We start from the raw sequence: 16348 nt of genomic DNA on the forward strand, positions 1-16348 counted from the left end.
TCGGTATACTCACGTAACTATGGGACAAATATAGTAAAATTGTGTTTAAAATTTTTCCCTCTGACGTCAGGCCTTTGAAATTTCAAAGATATGATAAACTCAAAGAACTATTTAAAAAATTTGCTACAATGTAGAATAAAAGTATGGGTACCAAATGAAAGAGAAAAATCTGTAGAACTTAAAAACATTAAAGATTTTGGGTTACAAAGACGAATAAGTATTAAAAGTGTTTAAATTAATTCTTAACATATATTTCTTTGAAAAATAAATATTGAAAATTTTAAAGGATATTCAAGGACAAAATTTTAAAAGGACATTTTCCATACCCATTCGCCTTTATGCACCAAAAAATTACAAATTTTTTAATTCTTCAGAATTTACTCTTTTATTTGATATCCATATTGTTTTTTTTTTTGATTTTTTGAATTAATCATATTTTTGAAATTGCAAAGTTCTAAGAAAAGCTAAACACGAAATTTTACTATATTTTGCCCATAGCTTCGCGAATATGTATTTGAAAAAATATCGATACTGAGTACTCCAAAGCACTCAGTACTCACAAAAGAACTTGAAAGTAATCATAATTTAAAAGAACTCGAAAGTACTCAATACTCAAAAAAACTCTGTTATAATCATTACCTTATGTACATATATGTACGTACTTCTCCTGCCAAAGTTAAGACGAACAAACCGTATTAGAGGCAAATTCAGGGAGTTACCGAAAACCTCCGGGGAAACGTTATTAAAGGGAGCTTCGATATTGAAAATCACACACCGAGTCTGAAATCCCTAAAAACTAGTGCTTTTTCAACGGTAGTCTTATCTGATGTAGAGCTATTTATGTCGTCGTTTTTCCCAATACCTTAGGGAAGAAAAAAGTAATGCTCATCGGCCGAAAGTGGTTTGGTTCTATATAGGAGGATCTACTCACCTATGGAAAGAATACAACTTTCGCCAAGGACCAACCCCTTAATAATAATATCTCTGATATGAACCATAGTCCGTGAATAGAGTCGAATTAGTATTTTTGATTTGCGGAAAAACTTCTCCAAGCGAAAGCTTTTACATAATTATTATATATATACAAATGTATATGTAAGTATATACGTATATGGACATAAGTATTATTCAGCGTTTATATGCAATACATCATTTCATCTTGCTAGTTCAAAAAGGTCAATAGAGTAGCTGATAGCTAGAGACAAAAAAAAACAACTGCAGAACGATTTCGTAGAGCGAGTATTCAACCTTATTGATGGTTTTGTGTCAAAAATTATCAGCTTTGAGCTAATTGGCAAGGCTAAAGGTTTGTATGTAATTCACACGAATGTACTACATACTAGGAAAATGTACATTTCTACATACATACATACATATGCATATTCTTGATACAAGGCCAAAGGTATGTTTGCAAAAGGTTATGCATTTAAGGGACATGCTTTCATTATTTTATTTTTGATGCATAAATGCAACTAGATGCTCTAGGCACATTTCTGCATCAAACAAACAAATTTTAAAAACAAAAATGTCGCTTACATATTTTTTGCGGTTAGGGCTCGATATGTGTAGTATATAAATATGTATGTATGTATGTACACTCTGGTGATCCAAAAATGCATTTGACAAAGGAAAGTCAGAATTTTTATGTTCTCACCCCCTCATACGCTTGTTTTTTTTTATTTTGAAATCAAAAAATATTTAGAGTCGCTCGAAGCGCTCAAAGTTTTCCATGTATTTTATATGGGAAAAAAACAACTTTTCGTAGAAATAGTATAGAATTCTTGAAAATCAATATTTTTCGACCGGAAAACTATGTTGCTCTTCAGGAAATTCCCAATAATAATACAAAATTATTTATTTAACAATTTTTTCATAGTAACTATATTTTATATGCCCGCCAAAACCCACAGAAAATGCTACAAAAAGCTATGAGGGGATTAATAAAAAATCTGTAGTATTAAAAAATGGTTAAATAAGCTGTTGGGTATTGTTAATAGAAGACTCCTGAAGAGAACCAGAACTTTCCTATCGAAAAATATTGATTTTCAAGAATTCCATACCATTTCTACGAAAAGTGGCATATGTAAATCTTCCGCAGTTTTCTTTTGACTTTTTATTTACTGCTTAGTTTATTTTTTTACTCATTCTTATTGCTTCATTCACTACCTGTTAATTGAGAACAGAAATAAACACTTTTGAAGTCGTCTTCATGCGCTGTCGCAGCTAAGTACTTATGTACTTATTTGTGAAACGCTTTGAGCAGAAGAAGCACCTTGCCAGCTAGTCATGCATTTCCAAGAAGAAGTTTGCGCAAACTTCTCAAGTACGGAGTGCACAAAAAAAAATGTGTAGAAGTTGAGAGATATTAATTACGCTGCCACGAAAGCTATAGCAACAGCTGAAAGCAGCCAAAGAAATGTAAAGAAGACAACAACAATTTTGTATAAAAAAAATTACACTAATGCGTTGAGTAACAGTACAGTCTAGAAAACTATATTTAGCACCAACGACCTGACCCAATGTGCGCGCTGGATGGAGGGACGCCACTACCAGCACCAACGCGAGTCGAATTGCTTTCAGTTGTAATGCATTGCCACATAACTTTAATTTTCAAGTGGTCGCCGCTAAATGTGGCTCCTTTAAGTTACATATGTATGTATATATTTGTATAATATAAATGCCTTTCCACTGCTCTGCCATGGACATGAACATGAAAGAGTGGCACCGAATTGCTTACTTGCAATTAACCGGCACACAATTCCGCATAACTCTGGCACAATTTAAATTGTGACTACTCTTGTGGAACATAAAACGTATGCTTGCGAAATGTCAAAAGTACTTTCGTCCATTAAAAATTGCACAGATTCTGTGACGGCGGTGTCAAGTGGCTATAATGTTTAATAATAGCAGTGCCCATAATGTGCTGGTATGGCAGGTTTAACTACATAAATACATACATATGTATATCACGTAGGGAAACGGAAAAAAGATTTTTGCAGAAAATTGGTCAAATTTGTTGCAAAATGGTTATGGCATTATGAGAAGATGCATATGCTAAATTTTTTGCACAGCTTTTAAAACCAAGTAAAATATGTGCTCGTATCTTTTTAGATACCATAAATAAAAATTCGAGATGTAGCACTTGAATTTTAGAAGATCTCAAATCACGAATTTCTTTCTTACAATAAAAGCTGAAAGATAGTTGCCAGCTGTCTCAAAAACTAAATCATTGGAAGGTGAAAACTAATCAAAACATAGCACTATTGTTATGAAACAGCAGGTATTGCAGATAGTCTACGTCTGCACACATTTACGAACATTAAAAATTTTTCTGAGGTGGCAATTCTACTTAAAAATTTTCGTAGATAAAAGTTGTATTTTGTTTTTTTTTTTTAATTTCTATTATTTTTCTAGCTTAAAAATTTTAATTATAATTTTAAATATCTACATAAGTGGCAACCCTGTTAAAAAAACTACGTTAAAATTGAAGAGGTCTTCTATAAATAAAGTAGAGATAAAGCATAAAAATAAAAAATAAAATGGCTACGGCTTTTTACGCATGAAACTGCTAAAGAAAGTTATAAACACAAGTCGGGCGCAATAGAACTGTAGTCTGAATGCATATTCGCTACGAAATCTATTAACTTTTGTAGCCAAATTATTGAGAGTTGGCAATGGTTACTATTAAAAAATGTCTGGAACAAATTTTTTATTTTTTGTTTTTTTCATACCCATATCTATTATGGTATTTTTTAACGCTTGAATATTTTTTAATCCAATAATCCGTTTTTGGAGCCAACCTACGAATAACCGAAACAAAACCAGATATCCTTATCTAGTGAGAAGGCTAACCAAAAGAGGTACCGTTGTTTCGACAAAGCACAGAGTGGTCCCCCCTAAAGAAAAAGGTTGTTCAGGGGACTCAAGATTCTCAAATCTAACGACGACTTTATGACAGAAGCATTGTTCGGGGTCCGCCGATTTTCAATCGCATGACATACCAAATGGAGACACATACTTCTAGCATATGCATCACGCCAATTGGAGTTACATATAGAAGAGTTACGAAATCATGGTCTTCATAGATCATTCAAAAATTTACTCATTCTCAACTTAACTGCCGCTGGTACCTTCATTCAACCTGCATTTTATTTACCCCCGCATTAACCCCTCTCCTCATTCAAATGGCCCATCAGCGCGTGTTACCTAAATACGGCACCTCGTCTGTAGTGCTACCACGAGTAGTTTAAAACAATGCGCCCACAAAGTATTGGCCAGATTTTTGAATTTGTTACTTTTTCTTCAAAACTTTTTTTGCCTCTTCTTCGCTTTACTTCCTTTATTGCTTTGCAAGTGGGCGATTCGTTTCGTTATGCCTACAAATACTTCGATGCATATTTGCGTATCGAATCGTAAGATGAACGTGCAGAAAATGATTAAGCAGCCGCCAGGAAAATAACAAAGAAAAAATATATACATCAAAAACAAGTACATTGTGCTCAAAGGTGTAACAAAACGCGCCGCCACACCTGTTCTGCAGTTCAACGCGTTGAAGAGAAGCCTACTTTGCACATTTTGGCACAGTTATGATTTTTATAATTTCAAATTTTTTTATCTTTTGTGTTTGGTTAACTTTCTACAACACTAAAGCTGTTGACACGAGTATGCGCGCTAGATAGGTTAATGATGATGATGCAAATGATTAATGGGAATGGTTCAACAATAATGCTAATTGAAACTGAGATATTCGGTCAGTGAAATGAAGAAAACGTATTTTTTTCACTTTGAAAATTGTCAACCATTAGAGTAAATACATATTAAAAAATTATTTCCCCACTAAATTCTAAACATAATTGCTTTTTGTAAGCAGACGTCTGCTATCCTAAAACACTGCATCCTGTTATGGACGATATTCGTACGTATACGTATATGTAAAAATATTAAATTTTATATATGCATGTATAGATATATTGAATACCTAAATGAGTCATCCACAGAGATCCCTAATTAAATCTATGCCTGTTTCCGGGAAATTTTCATTGCTGCATACGATCGCGTTGAAAGAAATGTGAGTACGCGACGCATTCAGCGTAGCAGCTCCTTAACGGCTCAGTCCAGTAGGAAAAACTATGGGGCATATTCATAGTCGAAATAAAGTCGATTCCAAAATCAGTTGCAAATTTTTGGCTGATATTCCATTGAAAAGTATGTAAGTATGTCAAACAACTGCAATTAAGTTTAGAGTCGACTTTATTTTCACTGACTATAAATACGTCCCTTTGTAAGTATTCAAAATGTGCAAGACAACCAAATGCTGGAAATTTTTTTTCTATTACTGCTATAACGGCATTGAACTTTACAAAAAAAATCAAGGAAAACAAAAACGAAAAACAGCTGTAACGATACAAATATCGATAAAAATAACGATAGCAGCAGAAAAAAAATTTTAAAACAATAATTAATAAGAAAAAGATCAAAAAATTAAAAATAAAAAATCCAACAAAAAAATTTAATAATGATTCTGCAGGGATTTTGGAAAAAAAGTTGTAAGAATAAAATTTTCGCAACCGAAAAAAATTCAAATAACGACCATTTTCTATCCCGGATTAAGGGAATATTTTTTTTATGAAGTGCTATTAATTTCCTGCTGCTGATTTTATTTGGAAAGCTTTCTTCTGTAAATGATATAACGGCGTGGTAGGTAGTTGTAAGTGAAACGGTAACTAAAGTGTATAATAAAGTTAAATGATAACGATGAAAATATCAATAACAAAATCGAAAGCTATAACTATGACCGTAGCGATCGTTTCCAATTTCTTGTGAATTAAAATACAATAAAAACAATATAGTTCCAAAATATTTTTCAGCAAAATAAAAATAACCATTATTTTCAATATAGAGTCATAAAATATCGAACAAAATCTAAAAAAAAAAATTCAAACTACAAAAAAGAACGCGAATGGTTAAAAACACAAAGCAAGTACGATTGGCAATCTTTTAACAATTTTATGAATAAAACTTTTGCAACCGAAAAGATCAAAATACTATTTTTTTCTTTCCTTGGTTAAAAAGAGCTTATATACAATACCCTCTTTCTGCAATTTTCACAAAAACTACTTTGTGATGTTAGAACCCATCTGGGGCTTATCTGTCACCACTTATGTTAATTATGACTTTGCAGTTCTTAATTCTGTAAATTCTTCTGTCAAGCGCTATCTAAACAAGGATTTTTATATCAGAACCTCATTTTTGTGAAAAATGCTGATAGAGGCTATTGAATATAGGCCCTCGATAAGTTTATCTATAAATTTCTTGCTTAAAAAGAAAAGCAAACCTAGTTTTTTCAATAATTTTCTATAAATTTCCTACTCCCCAAAAAAAAAAATAAAAAGAAAAATATTGGATTAAAATATTGTGTATTCTATAAAAGTTCCTAATACAATTAAAAGATAAGCTATTTTTCACAATTTTTTATCAAAGTTTCAAGAAAATCGTTAAATAAATTTTTTTTGAACTTCCTTCTTAAAAGAAAAGATGCTAAATTTTTCCGCCACTAAATTCATTTCTGAACTTATCAAAAAAATAGGAAAAAATTCTTCAAAGTATATATTTTTCTCAAAATTTCCTACTAAGAAGGAAATTAAAGCTAGATTTCATTTTCAAACATTTTCCAATAATTTTCTACTGGGTCAACCTACGCTGTACAAAAAAGCGCTAATTTTGTGTCAATAAATAAAACAGCTCCGCCAAAAATAGTTAGATTTTAATTAGAAAAAAGATTATTTTCTTATATGTTAAAAAAAATAGATAAAAAATTCTCATATCAAAAATGTTTATTTTAATTTCCTACGAAGCCGATTCCGCTGCACGAAAAATAACCGTTATTTTCTACCCCTGATTAAAATAGAACAGCTGAAAAATTATTAATAAAAAAATGTTTTCCTATTAAATCCCTACATGGTTGGCTTTCGCTGTCCCACAAAAACCGCTTATTTTGTGTCACTGATTAAAATGAAGCATATTCTTAATTTGTATACATATTTAAAAAAAAAATTTTCTTCTACATCATTTCTTACTGGGGCGATTTCCGTTGTCTGAAAAAATACAGATTATTTTCTGAATATGTTTAAAATATAACAGCTAAAAAATATTTAAATAAAAAAATGTTTTTTTAATTTCCTACAAGGCCGATCGGTTGTCCAAAATTAAAATAACGGCTATTTTCTATTCCTGATTAAAATAGGAGCTGAAAAATTCTTAATTAAAAAATATTTTTTTATGAAATCCCTGCGGGATTGATTTTGTCGAAAATTAAAAAAAAATTAGATTTTCTACTGGGTAGATTTTGACTGTCCGAAAATATTACCGGTTATTTTCTGCCCTAAGTAAAAGAGAAAAGCTAAACAAATCATTTAAGAAATATAAGTGAAAATTATTTCAACTTCCACTGGATCAATTTCAGCTGTCTGAAAATAAAAACGATGATTTTCTACGCCAACTAAAACAAATCTTCCTAAAAACATTTAATTTAAAAACCAAAAACAAATTCTTGAATTTCCTACTGGGTCGATTTTTGTTGTACATATGCGGCATGCAAATTTTGTTTGGGTTTTAAAAATAGGCAGAGAAGTTCATTGTTTCCACAAGGCAATGTGCTGAGTGGATCGAGACGAATTTGTCGCCTGGCATTGCAACATGACGACAACACAAACAAGAACATGGGCCACTACAGCTTAAATGTGCTTACAAAAATGTACAAAATGTTAAGAAATGTTTTGCGGTAAAAATAATAGAATTACACATAGAAATAGCAATTTAAAATAGCGTCGCGTAGAATTATGTGTATATGTGTGAATGCGATATGAGTGCCAGGTTTCGGCACATGCATGCATGTACCCAACTTAATCAAAAACTTCATGCGAAGACTCTGCGTCGATGTGGCAGCCTCCAAAAGTGGCGGCAAAAAAAACTAAAAACAAAAATTTCATAATTTTGCTTCACTTTCTACACTTCTCAACAATCACTAATGCCACTTTAGCAACAAAATACATTTTGAAAAATAAAATAAATATGTAAAAGATTATCAATTTGTCAATATACAACACGTTTTATACTGATTTTTCAAATAATAATAATAAGGAAGCAACCAAACTCTATTTCTCCTCCATTTTTTCTTCCCTTTTATCTCCCATCCTTCGCCTTCCACCATACAACCAACTGCAACAGATAACAGCAACACAATTGCGAACTCGGCGGATCCCTATCTGGATGCACCCTCCGAATTGGCGCCGTGCCCCGTCTGTCGGCGCACCTTCAATCCGGTTACGCTGCAGAAACATGTGGGCATCTGCGAAAAAATGGCGGCCAAGAAGCGCAATATCTTCGATTCCTCACGACAGCGACGCGAAGGCACCGAACTGGCTAGCTATCCGCTGCCGAAAAATTTCGGCTTGCCAGCGGCAAAACAGGAGCCGCGCGGACAATCACCGAAGCCGCTGCAGGTAAGTGTGCGGCATTGAACGAAAATATTTAACTATTCAATGCATTAACAATGCCCCTTCTCTATCTGCAGCACATTGCCTCCCCCATACTGACGCGTAAGAAGTCGAGCGGCGGTGAGGATTTGGTGCGCAGCACAGCGCGCGCCTCCATGCGGAAATTGGCAGCAAGCGTCGGCACTGCAAACAGACAGTCGCCCAGCGCTCACAGTGCAGCAGCAACAAACGCCGGTGGTGGCGCCTCTAATCACACTACACCCAACAGTCAAATGATCGCATCGACATCGTCGACCACATCGCTTCCCGGCGCTGGCAGCTTTACACGCGATCGCATGCGCTCGTCCGACCGTTCACTGGCCAAGCGCATACAGCCACCGCCGGCCGAACAGTGTCCACATTGTGAGCGCTGTTTTGGCCCGAAGGCCTACGATCGCCATGTGGAGTGGTGCAAGGAGAAGGCGCTGCAGGCGTCTATCAAACATACGACAAAAGGCGAACAAAACTTGGCCAAAGAGCGACTGGAGGCGCGCACCAAATACCGGGCGCCATGTCTCAAGTAAGCGTTGAAATTTCAGTACAATTGTATTGTATTTTTCCCCCCAAATTTTTATTCACTCAATTTGTCAAATGTTGTGGTAAAATAATCGGGAAAGAAGCAAAAGAAACGGGTTTGCCAACCGATGAGGGCAAGATAGCAAAGTTAAAATATTTGTTTTTATACTTTTTTACGATTTTTTTACCAACGTTTTCGAACAGAAAACTTAAACAAAAAGAAATGTATTAATTGGCGATATTTTTGCAGAACAAAGCGTTCGATTAATCGTGACAAATACGCGGGCTTGGCTGGCGATGAGTACGAAATCGGCGATAGTCTAAAAACCGGATACGGCAGCCATAACAACAGTAGCAGCAACAATAACACAAACAACAATACAATACAAAACTGTGAAGGTAGCAACGATAACAACAGCAACAACAATAATAACAGCAGCGGCAACAATAACGCTAACGGCATTATGTCGCTATCGATGACATCTTCGGTAACCAGTGAAAGGTGAGTAGGCAATTAACTAACGATAAACGATTAGCGTTAAACTAACGGTAAACTGACTCTTTTGTTCTAAGTAGTGGCGAAAATTTTCCAGAGTATTTCATATAATTTAAAAAATTAGTGTAATTTATTTGCGATACTGTTACTCATTTTATGTCACCTCACTATTTCACCACACTTGTTGAAAGTTTATTTTTTTGAAAATTACTAAATTTGTGTTGAAAAGTATGTAGATAGCTGGCAAAAACAAGCACGTAGTGAGAAGCTTAAAAAAAAAGATTTAATAAATTTCAACAATTTACCCATCTCTCTCTCCGCTACGCATACGGGTTCTGCACAAAACCCATCATCCCACTATCATCTGTCATCGAATCGCTATCATTCTATCATCTACCCTCCCGCAACGCTAGAAAACCCGCCATTTTGAAAGATTTCCATAACACATTGCGCGCCCGCAAGCCGCATAGAAACGACATTGAATTACCGCCGCCCTCTCCCACGCGCCTTGCCGCCGCCAGCTTTGATGATTACGTTAGGAGTGCTTGCTTCGATAATCTCCACTTAATGGGCGCCAAATTGACTAAGGGCAATACCGTCACGAAGAAGCCGCCAAAGCGCCGTGTTACACTGAATGCAATAAGTAGGCTACACACACAGCAGCAGCAGCAACACCAAGCTTCGAGCGAAGCAACACCACCGCCGCCACAATCGTCGCAATGCGAGAAGGTTCGCACACGCAATTACGATGAAAGGATGACGGTTGCCCATTCAGGTATAAATATCTCGCACACTTGGTTATCTTTTTTTTGTTTAAGAAAAGCGGTTAAAAAAAATTCTTAGACGCTTGAGGAAAATAATGGTACCTATTTACTTGCTTAGGTCTATTAAGATTGGTGCAGACTCTATAAAAAATCTGGACAAAGTTTTCAAAGATCACTGATTTCCATATACTCCGAGATTCTCCAAATTCTCTACCTAGGGCTGAAATATCATTGGCGGTGTTTATGGACTAAGAAAAAGGCAAAATAAATATAAATAATAATATAAATTTTTAAGACTCGAACTTAAATAGAAGGCTTTAAATCCGTCAAGAACTTAGCCGTTGCTCAGCCTTATCAGAGCTATTCCACCATACCTGCAGTTCAAAATAATTAATTATCCGGACTATTGCGATAATTTCTTTTACAGCCTCTGGATTCCATCTTCCGTTTGTTTGTTTTTTTTTCAATTCTAGATGCGAACCAAAATTAACTCACTTAAAATTTTGCCGCCTGAACCAATTTTTGAAATTCAGTTTTGACTTTAGGGGTACCTAATCGGTCGGAACCATAAGGGCTATCACATGCGCCAGATTAGCCTCATCACGGAGACGAGATGCCCTGTCTGTGTGATCGCCCAACCTACACTGAAACACCGGAATTCAGCCACAGTCGAACTGTTTATTATTAGAAATTTGTCTGGCATTCTATAAGTCGAATACTTCAGTCTACATTAATTTAAATTCCGATAAAGAGGAAAGGACTAGAAAGAATTTGATGCCAGTTTTCGTCTCAGAAGGGTAGGCTGGATCTTCACAGAGACCATTTAGGCCCATAGCGTTACTAGACAAACTACCGAAGCCAATGTCTTTAATGAAGAGCGATGTTGAAGAACATCACAATCGTCTTAACTGCTCAGGGCCTTATAAAGTCTGAGAGAATATGCTTCACAATCTCCTCACTACTTTTGCATCTCTTGCAAATTTTATCACAGGTCAATGCCAATTTAAAAGCACGTGAAGCCAAGAGAACTGTTTGTACCCCAACTAATAGACTAGCGTGCCTCCTCTTAAGCGATAAAATAAATTTTTCAATTTCGCTACCAGATACTCCATACATCGTTCTAGAGACCTTGCATTCGTGTGATTTGGTGCACAGCTTTGTGTATTGGTTCGGGTACAAGCTCCGGTTAATTGTTTGTTAGTGACATCGATGTATTTCCTCTAGACAGTTTTTGCTAAAGAGCACCTTCTTTACGGCGTACGTGGGCCTATTCTTTGTCAATAATTTTAGTGTGACCTAGAGCCCAGTACAGATATGCATACCTTCTTAGCGGAGGATGCAAGTTTTTAAAAGCTCGAGTTTAATATTTTCTTGGACAAACTTTTTCAGCACAGTAATATTTGTTCCGCCTTCCCCAATCCTCCGAGCACCAGTTTATGATTACTGGGAGTCTTCCATCGCCTGGATGTCAGTTGGAGCTCGGACTCCAATCCTACATACTTGCAGCCTTTTCATTTCTCTACCACGCTCATTTCCTTAAGCTTTAACCTACTGCTTTCATCCACATTCATTCATATCACCTTCATCACCGCACAGAGCAAACAAGAGAGCAAAGCCTTGGCGACCCAAAAACTTTGTCTGCAACTTTGACATACACTGCGTGTCCTTTAAAGGCCATCAGTAAACCCACAACGCCGCCGCGTCATACTCAAACACAGCCGACAAATAACGCAGACAGCAAGTCAAGAAATAAATTGAAGTCCAAAGTGCCATCGGAGCCAAGTTTAAGCGGAGACGCGGGCACTGTAATGACGGACCATGATGAGGAAGACGTGCAACGCGGCGAAGTACGTAACAACCAATCATATGAAATGCTGAAAATGCACTCACAGCAGCAGCAACAACAACTGAAACGCTACGCACCATCATCATCGCCGCTTACAGCACCCATGCAAATGCTTCAGAGACGTCAGACCACTTTCGACAAGCTGCCCAACAACACGATTAACGTAACAACTGTCGAAACTGCGACCACCTCGTCGGCAACCACCTCACATACGAAATTGGATGTGAATGCCATACGTTCCTTGACGATATGTCGTCCCAAACGCAAAAAGTTAGTGCGTCAATCGATTTCGTCACATGCCGCACCAATGAAGGCGATCCCTTTGATAAAAGAAAGCATAGAGATTTTTACGATGCCATTAAAGTTGCCAAGCAATGGCGGTGAGCAGCTGAAAGACAACGACAGCCGTATATTGGCCGACGACGAGACAGAAGATGAGATTAAGGTGATAAAGGCGCCGCCGAAGTTGGCACGTGACAAGTCATTTGTGCTCAGGTTTGTATGAATACGTATGCAGAAGGCGAGGCCAGGAAGACTCATTTTAACTGTGATCCCAAATCATCTCAAGAATTTAGTGACAGTATCGCAAGATTATTTTTACTTTAACGTATTTATTATCGTACGCTTTCTAAACATTTTTACTTCACTAATTATAATATATTTTTAGCGGTCTGCCGTCCGACAAATACGATCCTTTCCTCTCGGCTAAGCGTCAACTGGAGGAGCTTTGCTCATCCTCTCCACCAAATAATCCCTCCTTTTCCTCAAATCTCCCGAAAACTTCCACACAAACTCCTTCGGCACCAGCTGGTTTGCCCGCTAAAATGTCCACTTCACTCACACTCAGCACTTTCACGCCCAACTCTAGTCCATTGACGACCAACTCACAGAACCAACGCACGCCGACGATACCTTCTGCGACTACTAACAAAACGCCATCGAACTTTCGACGTACATCTTCACTGCGCGGTCCGCGTCGTTCGCCGATGCTTTCATCACGCCCACTGTTCGCCCAAAATCATCGTCCTACCATACAACGTGGTCTCTCTGATGAAGGTCCAATCTCTACGAATTTTCTTAAACCGGAGGAATACGATGAGATGCCTGTACGTTCGGTGTGCGTGAACGATTATGCGGTGACGAAGAGTCCACGGGTCGCACGTCGCGATAATAGCCTCTCGAATCGCAAACAAAGTCTCAAACTCAATGTTCAAGGCGCGGCGACATCAGCAACCCCAGCGAATTCTAATACGAATACGCCCAATTGTACGACTATGTTGGGCGTAAACAGCTCCGATGAACTAATGCACTCGGCTGCCAAATATCTCTCGAAAACCGACTCACTAGCAGCTTTCCTCAAGTACGAAAAAGAATTGGAGAAACTCAATGCACAGGCGACGCTAGATTCCGCTAACGCTAACGCAAGCGCCAATAAGCCAACAGTCGAGCAAAGCGCGTCCAACTCGCCAGCCGTGAATCTCCACAATCCCGTCATAACTAAGGAATTCAAAGAGAAAAGCAACACTCTAAGCAAGCAAAACTCTGCTAAGAGCATCAAGGCAGAAGATATCGAACCTCCGGCACCAACTACAGGCGATGTGGAGCAGAATCAATCCCGCCAACACCTGCCAACTCCAGTGGCAAACACACCATCTACGCCTGAAGTTTGCCGATATGAAAAGGAGTATCCCAACTCGCAAAAGACACAGCCTCTCCGATTGGAGCGCATAACATTGCCTCAGGCCAGCTCGACGCCGATAACAAAAAAGCAGGATACAAGGGCTTCTGTACAGGCCACGCCTACACAGTTGCCCATTGTGAACCAACCAGTTAACTTGAATGCGCTCCTTAGCGAATCCACCAAGCCTCCACTATCTATATCACTTAGCGCCTTCAGCAATGATACTAAGAACGCTTCGGGAAGTGAATACATTGATCCTAAATTAATTAATAAATGTGATAACCTGCCTGTTAATCTGAACTCTGTGCGCACACTAAAATCCATTGGCGATGGCAATGCAGAACGACGGCTGGACTTCTCTTCCTCCTCATCGGAGTGCTCTGCGCCACAGACCGGCCCGATATCGCAACTAACCAAGCTGCTACCACTCACAAAATCAGCTGAAGTAAAAGATTTATCGACACAAACAACAGCTGCGATGACTACTGCCAGCCAGGCTATGGACATTCCCACTCGCCCGTCGACTGCTGACGAAGCACAACCAAATGCGCATCCGACGCTTAGTCAACGCAGCTCAGCTGAGGGTAGGAATTTATTGAATCGTAAGAAGCGCCTCGGACGCAATCACTTCCTCTACGATGCCTCGCCCGAGGCAGATGATTCCTGTTCAGCTGACGATGAAGCCAATCGTTCATCGGTTGAGTATTATGAATCCAAGTATCGTTCGTCGTATCAGCAGCAGCAGCAACAGGAACCGCAAACGTGTTTCGTGAACGCGCGCGGGCAATCTGCACCACTAAAGACGCCTCCCAACGTACCGCCTTTACCAATCTTCGACGACTTTGACTTTGAGGAATTTCTCTCGTCATTCGAGAATGACGATGAGCAATTTCCTCTCTTTAAGGACTGTAGAGAGTTTCTCTTGAATCGCACGTCGAATAAACAACGTTCGACGGTGACGCCGAATTCAATGTATACACAGAATAACAACAATAACAATACCAACCACTCTCAAAATCATGCAGCACAAACAACAGACTACAACAACAGCAATAACCACTTTCAATTTCCAAATCTCGCCTCATCCAACAAACACAGCCACCCCACGCTCCTACTAACTCCTTCTTCCCACAGATCCTGTGACGAATCACGCCCAAAGAGCAAACAACCCTCACCCACATCTGACAGATACGAAGATCTAAGCCGCGTTACTGCGCAGAACGCCGTCTATGGCGACAGTGTGATCAACAAGCGACACTCCGATTCAGAGCACAAGAAACGCGAGATCTTCATCAGCATCGAGACGGAGCCGAACGAACATGGTCGCTCACCCATTTCACCAGACTCGCTGCGCAACATGGTCGGTAATCCACAAACTATGGTCGAGGTTGAAGTCGATGGCTGCGATAATAAGTTTAGCAAAATTAGCGATGATGATGAGCAGTTAAAAGGTCACGTCGAAGATATGATGTTGCGCTGCACTCCTTTCAACAGGGGTAATCACTTGCCCAACGTGCAGCTGAACAATGCCAAGAATTTAATACAGCGCATGCAAGATGACTTTCGACAAATGAGCGAAGAAGTGGGCGCCAATATACGCCAAGCAATGACCGGTCTCAATTCAGTCAATTCAGCAGCTGGCAATGCCGCAATGCTGTATGGCGGGAATAATATGGCCATGGGTGCTGGCTTGGGAGGACGTGGTGGTACGTATGTGCCGCGCAATAGCAATGCATCGCCACCGTCTCCACGACCGCCACCAACGGCATCAACAACAGTGAAAGCAACAGCGCCAATGTATGCGGTTTCTGAAGATGCAAGCGGTGATGCATGCGGCGACTCGGACGACATGAGCAGCCTAGATGGGTATCCAATATCATCAAAGTCGTCACGACGCGGTGTCGGCTCGAAGTTGAGCGCCGACTCTGCGTACGGGAGGTGAGTAAGCTATGAAATTTTACTAACATGATAGGACTTCTTCCCTGGGGACTCCAAACCGGAAGTTGACTTACATAGATTGAGTCAAGTAATCAAGCCCCTATTAAATGGCAGTTAAACTACTCTCTTAAAATTCATTGGAATAGTTTTCACCAAGCTTGTAATTTTCATAGAAATTTCGTCCGAGTAGAAAAAAAGGAAGATTAGGGTGCTCGCCATGTCTTCTATGGTTTCAGTGAGTTCGGCGTCATTTCGTGGTCCTTTTCGAAGTCTGCGTAGTTTTCTTTTACAGACTTTTTAAAGATAGCTCGGGCCGAAAGAGGTTTTACTGTTAGAATGAGCGCAAGTAATTTTCTGCTTTTTGGGCTGCCAGCCACTCAACTTTTCCACTCCCTTTGCTTCTCAAGTTTCCAGAGTAAGCTCTCTGAGTGGAAAATTGTGGTCTTCCAACCTGTTTTAGTCAAGAATTTCTTCCTGGCCGAAAGGGGATCTCGTAATCTAGGTCGATTTGAAATCTGCTGGCACCGCTAGTTTAGTTTGTAGGTGTAAAACCAAAGTCGAAAAGTGTCATCG

The 16348-nt window shown here is 38.6% G+C and overlaps 2 protein-coding genes across 8 annotated transcripts in view; both read left to right on the plus strand.

Annotated features, from left to right (window-relative positions):
- LOC118744935 (homeobox protein 5) overlaps positions 1-16348 on the plus strand; it is an 84385-nt gene that overhangs the window by 63617 nt on the left and 4420 nt on the right. For all 7 annotated transcript variants that reach the window (XM_036478377.1, XM_036478376.1, XM_036478375.1 and 4 more), the window contains 4 exons: positions 8227-8501; positions 8573-9054; positions 9301-9552; positions 12824-15775. In XM_036478377.1, the coding sequence (XP_036334270.1) occupies positions 8227-8501; positions 8573-9054; positions 9301-9552; positions 12824-15775 (3961 nt within the window). The remainder of the gene's footprint in view (positions 1-8226; positions 8502-8572; positions 9055-9300; positions 9553-12823; positions 15776-16348) is intronic.
- LOC118744939 lies at positions 9560-12817 on the plus strand. The gene is made up of 2 exons (XM_036478383.1): positions 9560-10321; positions 11907-12817. Exons 1-2 carry the CDS (start codon positions 10114-10116, stop codon positions 12659-12661), a joined length of 963 nt encoding a protein of 320 aa, XP_036334276.1. The 5' UTR covers positions 9560-10113; the 3' UTR covers positions 12662-12817.

The sequence above is a fragment of the Rhagoletis pomonella genome, unplaced genomic scaffold (assembly GCF_013731165.1).
Source record: "Rhagoletis pomonella isolate Grant_MI unplaced genomic scaffold, Rhpom_1.0 Rhpom_scaffold_00008, whole genome shotgun sequence".
NCBI lineage: Eukaryota > Metazoa > Arthropoda > Insecta > Diptera > Tephritidae > Rhagoletis > Rhagoletis pomonella.

Coding starts and splice junctions, on each gene's coding strand:
- LOC118744939 (XM_036478383.1), top strand. CDS start 10,114: ATGGGCGCCAAATTGACTAAGGGCAATACCGTCACGAAGAAGCCGCCA. Junction 10,322..11,906: donor GATGACGGTTGCCCATTCAG/GTATAAATATCT, acceptor ATCACCGCACAG/AGCAAACAAGAGAGCAAAGC.